Here is an 8,390-nt window from a genome sequence, read left to right on the forward strand (position 1 = left end):
GCTGTTTTCTTGTTCCTCCATAGTCATGATTACCCAGGGCTCCTCGATGGAGATGACGGTCTGGCCAGAGGGAGAAGGCAGACCATGCCCCAAGCTCTAGCTCTTAATAGACCATTAAAGTTCTTATTTGCCTTTTCGTTATCACATTTTTTCTTACTCATAGCCAAGAATGTGAAATATACCGTAATTCCAGAAAAGGAGTACAGACTCATCTAAGTAACTACCACCATCCCCACTTATCTTCTGGTAACTAGCTAGAGCTGATAGTTGTTCTCTTATTCTTAAGAACCTCTCAGAAAGGAAAAAGAAGTCAGCTCAAGAGCGCTGCCAGGCTGAGGAGGAGATGGATGAGATCCGCAAGTTGCACCAGGAGGAACTGGACAAACTTCGACAGCTCTTGAAAAAGACTCGCGTGTCTACAGACCAAGCAGCTGCAGAGCAGGTACTGGGAAAGTGAAGTTCTCTAGGAATAAAAGGTGTGAAGGACTCAGAAAAACTTCTGCTTCTTCCTTATCCTTTAGTATCATTTCTTCCAGTTGATATTCTTCACCTTGGAGAAAGGTTGAAAAAAGTAATCCAAATATATGCAGGAGAGCAGAAATCAAGTGGAGAATCTTTTTTCCTTAAAAGATTAGTTCATTAATATCTAATTATATAAGTAAAACATGAAAAAAAATCTCTTAAAAATTCTAACCATGTAAAGTCCTCAGTGGCTAGATGTCCTCTAGGTATATCATCAACCTTGAAAAGGTGAGATTTATTTAGTTAATCAGGTAAAACTGAAAACATCCCCCAAAAGTCAGAAATCCTGGACAATGGCAGGACACAGCTGGATGTCCAGTCCTTTTGGCAACAGTCTTTCTCATTGTACCTTTAAAACCATTATGTGCAAGTCCATTTAGGTAGAGGGCACTGGTGCCCTCAATTTAATCACCTCTGGGAATTTTGGCAAGAAAAAAAGTATTTCTGAACCTGCAGAGTTCAGGGTGCAGACACTGAGAAGGTTCACATTAAGGCCTTGCCTTCCAGGGACCTGTCTGGACAGTCACACCTTTATCTGGTGGGAGCAACTTTTGGAGTCCTAACAACCAGTGATGCTTTCCTTTATTTAAAAAGCAGTTACTTAAAAAGTAGTTGAGGTCTTTCAGGCTGTTATTTCTTGATTAAATCCAGGCCATTCGCATATTCTTTTGCCTGTTTCTTTGCCATTCTTTAATGGGCTCCCTTCGGTGCAACAGGCCCCCCCAGGGTGTAACCTCTGCTTTCTCTTGGCAGCTGTCTGTAGTGCAAGCTGAGCTACAGACCCACTGGGAAGCAAAGTGCGAGCATCTGTTGGCCTCTGCCAAGGATGAGCACCTGCAGCAGTACCAGGAGGTGTGCGCGGAGAGGGATGCCCACCAGCAGAAGTTGACATACCTTCAGGAAAAGGTAGCTGCTGCTTTCCCGGCGCCAGGCAGTTTAAGCAGCTCAGTTGACTGGAGGCCAGCAGGGTGCTCAAGTCCTGTAGATGCTTTGATCCTAGACATGTTAATAGCTTGAAAACAAAAATATGCTTGTATTACTATTCAGTTTGTCAGTTATCTTTATATATACTGATGTGAAGTGACAGATCAGTGACCTGGAAGAATTAAAAACAGCACTAGTGTTTAGAAACAAGTCTTCCATTTTTGTTTGATCCTTTATTTATTCAGCAAATATGTATTGAGTGTCACTTGTGTTCCAGTCACTGTGCCAGAGAAAGGGCACACAAAGAACTCTGACTTGAAGAATCCCAGTTAATGAAGGGAAACAAAGATTTGCATTAAGTGCTGTGGGTCCAAGGAGAGGAAGTGCCTAGGGGTATTGGGAAGGCTTCCCAAAGGAGGTGGTTCTTCAACAGAGCCAAGAACAAGTGGCTGTGAGAAGTAGATAAGGAGACAGAACATCCTGTGCAAAGGCATGGAGATAGGATCAAGCCTTCATGTATGAAAAGGAGAGAGGTAGAAGGTAGCTCAGGGCCGTGGTATGAAAGTCCGTTATCTGGAGGTCAGCTCGTTTCCTCAAAGTATCTAGTCAAAACTTTTAACTCAGAGATCTTTGAAGCCATCTTGGAGGTGAATGGGTTGCTGCTAATGTTGAATGTTTATGTGACTGTAGTTCTTACCTGTTCCCTCTTTTTGAGTTGAGTGACGAGGAAATAGACTGCTCTTTATCAGTGGTCTGTGGTAAGAGCTGAGGATGTCTTACCCCACAAGACCTACGCGAGGTTGTGGCTTGATACTTGCAATATTTCTCCTTTACTTAGGTTTCCTGACCTTTAGGTAGTAGTCCAGGTTCCTGAGCCCACAGCCTGGTCTGTTTGTTTTGCAGTGTTTAGCCCTCCAAGCCCAAGTCACAGCCCTTGCAGAACAAAATGAACAGCACAACAAGGAACTAGAGAAGAACAAATCCCAGAGGTCTAGAGTCGAAGCTGCTGACCCTTCAGAGAAGGTGAGCTAGTACTATATTTCAGAGAACCAGTAAGCTGTATCACGTCAAGGGGTGGAATGTGTATATCAGACATTCAGAAAGCATGTGGCCAATATGTTTTGTGGCTGACTTAAAAATTAAACCTTTAGAACCTTCAATTCTGGCAATTCCAAAAGGGTCCTCTTGAGCCTTTGACACATACAGGAAGTGTCTTTGAATAACAGGAGAATAGAAGGTGGCATTATGCCCAGCATCCATTGCCCACTAATCCTTGTCATTCGTGACCCCTCTCATTGGTGGAAGGGAGATAGCAATAAATGGTCTTTAACAGTCTTGGCCACACGTACCACATGCGTGCTCTTGACAGGGAACTCTTGCGCCTGACCCTCTGTTAAAGTGTGCTTGTTATTTAATAGTAGACAGCTCTTAGTATCTCTTTTCATGATCAGCTATGTAGAATGCTAAGATGGCATCATTTTAGTCTTCTAAACTCCTCTGTGGAATTTCAATGCATCTCTTAATGAGTTGATTTTGGCAACATGTTTTTGATCATCACTCAGGTCAAGAAGATCATGAACCAGGTGTTCCAGTCATTGAGGGGAGAGTTTGAGCTGGAGGAATCTTACAATGGCAGAACCATTCTGGGGACCATCATGAATACAATCAAGGTATGGCCAGCTAGCTGCTGACTGTTTCCACTGGAATGGGTAGTTTGTTTTTTTAAATATCTGCAAAGGATCAGGAGTGAGAACACTAGGCTATTCATCAGTAATTGGTTTTTCTTGGAATGACTTGTTGCTGGCTGGACTTGCCAGCGTCTTCTGAAAAGGAGAAGCACAGTCATTTGAACTAGCAGACAGCTGTGTTACTGAGGACTGAGGAACTGGCATGGCTTGCTGTCTTCTTTCAGTAACAGTCTCTTCCTTCTTGGCTTTTGAACAGATGGTGACTTTGCAGCTGTTGAACCAGCAGGAAGGAGAACAGGAAGAGAGCAGCAGTGAGGAAGAAGAGCAGCCTCAGAGACCATCCCAGGAGCAGCCAGCCTCAGCCACTGCTGGGCTGTCACTAGCATCCCTGGGTAGGGAGAGACAGGAGGCTCCAGTGGTGCCATTGGAGGAGGTAGTCGAGGCTGTCTCGTCACCTCCACAAGTGCTCTCCATGCCCCAGGATGGGGGACAGAGAAGGGAAAGGGCACCCTCAGAAGCAGAGATGCTCTCAGAGGTCAGAGATGGTTCCTTCCCACCTGAAGCAGCTCGCATCCCAGCCCACAGATTCCCAGGGCCCCCAACTTCAATTCCCCCTAAGCCACCAGGTCCTGTGACAGTGGACTCTGAGTATGAGGAGACACTTGCTGCTTCCCTAACAGCAGCCAAGCTTGACAGCCCACTGGGAAAGGTGCATGTTGGGGAAATAGCTCCAGAGGGCCCTCTACAAGAAAGCTCTGGGACACTGTTACTGACTCCAGATCCAGAGAAAGGGAACCCACCAGCCTTGGAGCCTGAAAGCCTGGGAGGAGAGCCCCAGCCCCCAGAGCTCAAAGGAGATGAGGCAGTCACTAGCTCTCTGGGCTCCTCCGAAGCATCATCAAGCACAGAGGCCAGTACTGCAGCTGTAGAGGCCACCCTCAGACCCAGCCACCACTCTCAGCATTCCAGGTATGTTCCTCTGAGTGCAGTGGGAGCGGCTGTGTGTGGAGGTTGTCTCTATTTTGTTCGATGCTGCTGACTCATCACTTAGATACTGACTAGATTACTCATTCATTCATGTATTCTACAACACTTCTCTGTGGGAGCTGTGCTGATGGTATGGCAGGGAGGGTAGATGTGGTTCATGAGTTTTAAAAACTTACAGTTCAGCTGGGCATGGTGGTACATTCCTATAATCCCAGCACTTGGGAGACTGTGGCAGGAGGATCATCATGAGTTTGAGGCCCGCCTGAGCTATATAGTGAGTCTAAGGCCAGCCTGAACTAAGTGAGACTTATCTTAAAACAAAAGTTAATTAATTAATTAAAATAAAAACTTACAGCCCAGTGGGGAAGATGTGTATTATAAAAGTAGGGTAGGTGCTAAAAGAAAGAAAGAAGGTGCTATAATAGAGACTAAAATGAGATGTTCTAAATTAGATGGGGTGGTTAGGAAAGGATTTTGAGAATTAAACTTCAAAACTGAGACCTGAGAATGGAAAGGAACCATCCATACCAAGAGCAGGAAGAAGAGACTGCAGAGAGAAAAGCATATGCAAAGGCCCTGTGGTGGGAAGGAACATGTTACAATCAAGGAACTGAAGAAAAAAAGTTACAGTAAATAGGTAAATGGTGTTAAGGTGAAGTCAGAAAACCAAGTAGGGCCAGGATATATGAGATTGTGTCACTGCTAAAAGTTTGGATTTGATGTAAGTTCAGTGAGAAGCTGTTGGGATTTAAGCAGAAGAGTAATGTCTGATATTTTAGCTTCAGAGGACTCCTCTAGCGATAGCCTGTGGAAAGGTCCACTGGCATGGAGGTGGGAGGAGTTCCAGAGGGATTTTTAGCCCAGGACTGGTGATCCTCATAGCTGCTAAGCCCTGTGGCCTAGAGCAGGAACAGCAACATGGTCTGTGACTTAATTTTCCTTCAGTGGTTCTGGAGATGAAGTGGAGGAACTGTTTCCAGGAGCAACTTTGAAACTTCCAAGGCCCAAAGCACAGCCTGAGGAGGAGGATGAAGATGAGGTGGTAAGGAAATCCCAGGCCCTGCCAGGCCCGCACACCAACACCTGGGGACCCTTCCCCACTGGCTCGGAGAAGAGAAGTGCAGTGTGTTGGTGGCCCACTGCTTGGACTCTGTGTACAGGGCCCTGCAGGAGCAGACTTGGGGCTGGGAGAGGGCAGCTCTGTAAGCATGGTGGGGATGGTCAGATACCACTTTACTCTTGAAGGAGAATCAGAGTCTCTGGCCACATAGCCGTTAGTTCTACTTGAAGTGAGGAATGGTGGACTGCTTAGTCCTGCATTGACATGCTAAAGCTCCGCTTTCCCCGGATCTGCTAGGATATTACTTACATTTTAGGACTGGGAAGGACTTAGAAGATTACCTTGTTGATACCCTTAGACAAAGAAACCAAGGCTCAGAAGGATAACCTTCCTAAAGCCACGCAAGGAGTGAGTGGTGGGATGGGGTCTGAAACTCCGGGCTCCTAAGATACCTGTTTCTGGGCACTTGGTTCACTTCCAAGCTGCCGCCTTGTTTGTCTTCACAACACCTGGGCAGCAGATGGGCTCAGGATAGATGACGTCGCCTGGCTTTCCAGAGTGTAAGGCCAGCAGAGTAAGCTGTTAGCAGGGCCTGGATTGGAGCCCCAGTTCCTGCACCTGCCATGCCCTGTTGTGCTAGACTAAGCACAGGGGCTGGCTGTGGGCTGTTGTGACTGCTGTGATGGGTTTTCAGTGGTGTGAAGAACCCAGATAAAGTTTAGTCCACATTTCCAGGGAAGAAATGTGAGGTTGAATGGGGGCTGATTGTGTTCCATCGTGTATCATTGAGTGGGTTTTGCATTTTGCCAAGAGACAGTGACAGATCTGGGAGCCAGCTTGTTTATACCAGAGCCCTTCTCTTTTGCCTGTCTTGTTTTGAAGGAAGTGTACCAGTTCCTGCCATTAGCCTTTTCTCAAGAATTAAATTTTGCTTCGAGAAAACCAAGAAAAAGAAAAAAAGTTGGAATTCTTAAGTTAGCAGTATATTATTGGTGTTAATGCTACCATCACTAAGTTAACATCTATTGCTTGTGTGGAGCGAAAACTATTTCACTTTCTCATTTAATCCTCTACTAATCTAGTAAGGTAGACACTCTTACCTATTTTATAGATCAGAGCACCAAGGCACAGAGAGGTTCAGTAATGTAACTCAGGTTATATTATGGGTGAAGGGGTAGAGCCAGAGCCTTAAAAGAAAACAGAAGGTATGAGCTACACTTAAGTCCTGTTCTGTTAGAGTTTAATGATCATCTAGTTAATGCCCAGAGAAGTACAAATTCTTTTAGCAGGTGGAGAGTGGGATTAGCTCAGAGGCCTCTGTATATGCTGCCTTCTCTGGGCCTGGCCTGCATGGAGACTGATTTTGGTCAGCATGAGCTTACTGAGCAGAAAGTACCTTCACAGAGACTGTTTGGTTCATGCCTGTCTCTAGCATCAACTCCCCACTGCCCCCATGGGACCTGTTCCCTGCCAGTTCAGAGAGAAAAAGCTAGGAGCTCATGTCCTGAAAATGCTGGGAGAGTCTTCTACATGGCCCCTGTGTGAGTCATCTTTCTTTTACTGTCAGATCACACCTGAAATGTTGAGCTTATAAAGAGAGAATGTCTATTTTGGCTCACAGTGTCAGAGGCTTCAGTCCATGGCTAATTGGCTTTGTGGCTTTTGTGCCTAAAGCAAGGCAAAACATGACAAAACCACACAAAGCCACGGACATCATGGTGGTGGAGGGGAGAGAACAAGGAAGCGGGTATGGGGTCCTGCTGTCTCCTCCAGGGGTTCCCTGCCACCATCTAAGGCCTCCCCCTAGGTCCCATCTCTTAAAAGTTTCCACTATCTCCCAGAAGTACCCAGCAGGGGTGGGAGGGAGTATAACCAAGAGTCTTCGGGGGACACTTAAGATCCAAGCCATAGCACTCCTTAATCCCCTTTATCTTCCTGTCTGGTTGGAAGGAACAGGGTGAGAGAAGTCAAGGTTGTGGGTAGCTGGGCCCTGTGTCCCTGGATTTTTTTCATGTTGGGAATTCCCCACTTGGGAGTGTGGCTGAGCCTCTAAATTCAACGCTTTTTCAAAGGAGTCACATCCAGAGCCAGTCAGGGTAGTATCTTAGGCCACAGCTGTTGTTTTTGATGTGATTTGTATTCTTCCCAATTTCCCGTCAACTTCCTGCATCCTTTCTCCCCTCTCAGGGCTGTTCTGATTCTCTGTTTCTTTGTCCTACTCCCAACCCTCCTCTGTGACTCCTCTTTCTGCACAGGAAATGTGTAAGTTACCAAATGAGAGGAAAATCTGTCAAATCAATACATGTGCTTCCTAAATAAATGACAAAATTAGCCAAACAAAGTTGGTCTTTTTGTCTCTGTTGCAAGACTGCTCTCGTCTTTGCATGCTGTCTCAGCTTTATCTGGAAGCCTAGGCTGCAGGCGTCTGGGCTGGTTCTTCTGGTACACCACCTTTCCAATCTGGAGCCAGGAATGGATGTTGAACCACTTCACCTCACAGGCAGGAAGTCCATCGGGGCGGGAACAAGTGAGGACTGACTACTCTTTCCTGTTTTGTCAGAGCATGAAGGGACACCCGCCCCCAACACCCCTTTCTGGAGATGACGATGATGACGATGACATTAACTGGCTGGGATGAAGACCCAGGAAACTGTGCACAGATTTCTCTACCAGCCCTTCCCAATAAGCATGATTTTGCACAGCCAGCCCTGGGTCTAGATGAGCCACAGGGTGAAGTCAAGGTGAGCAGTTCAGATACCTGAGTTAGCCTCTTGGGAGCCCCCACCTGACTTGGTGAAGAGGATCATGATTCTGTCTGCAGAGCTGGTGTTTGGAGCAGCCAACCATGGTCTTGCCTGTAAGGCCCATGTGGAGGAAGGGCTGCAAAGTTCCTCTCTAGCCAGTCACCCGCAAGAGTCCTGCCCTCTTCCAAGCTTTTTCTTCTCTTCGTTGACTCTCAGACTGACCTGAAAGCCCAACTTCATCTGTCTGTCAGAGCCTAGCTGTGTCCCAGCAACAAGACCTGTGTCCTGTGGGGAGGTCTCCCTGGAGAACCAAAGGGAGACCACACTATCTCCATCCCTGTTTAGTCAGCAGCCTGGCCTGCTATCGTAGAATATGTACCTTTTTTCTCTGCCTTAAGTCTTATACATGAGGTCAATGAGTATTTGAAATTAACAAAATTAAAATAAATGACTAATGAAACTTGA

General features: G+C 46.3%; 1 protein-coding gene across 2 annotated transcripts in view; it reads left to right on the forward strand.

Annotated features, from left to right (window-relative positions):
* The window catches only part of Fkbp15 (FK506 binding protein 15, 133kDa), a 65,403-nt gene extending 57,013 nt beyond the window's left edge, over positions 1 to 8,390 (forward strand). For both annotated transcript variants that reach the window (XM_005382688.2, XM_005382689.2), the window contains exons 22-28: positions 287 to 442; positions 1,276 to 1,428; positions 2,350 to 2,469; positions 3,009 to 3,116; positions 3,391 to 4,103; positions 5,067 to 5,163; positions 7,742 to 8,390. In XM_005382688.2, the coding sequence (XP_005382745.1) occupies positions 287 to 442; positions 1,276 to 1,428; positions 2,350 to 2,469; positions 3,009 to 3,116; positions 3,391 to 4,103; positions 5,067 to 5,163; positions 7,742 to 7,819 (1,425 nt within the window). In that variant the 3' untranslated portion in view covers positions 7,820 to 8,390. The remainder of the gene's footprint in view (positions 1 to 286; positions 443 to 1,275; positions 1,429 to 2,349; positions 2,470 to 3,008; positions 3,117 to 3,390; positions 4,104 to 5,066; positions 5,164 to 7,741) is intronic.

The sequence above is a fragment of the Chinchilla lanigera genome, unplaced genomic scaffold, assembly GCF_000276665.1.
Source record: "Chinchilla lanigera isolate Chin_1 unplaced genomic scaffold, ChiLan1.0 scaffold00018, whole genome shotgun sequence".
NCBI lineage: Eukaryota > Metazoa > Chordata > Mammalia > Rodentia > Chinchillidae > Chinchilla > Chinchilla lanigera.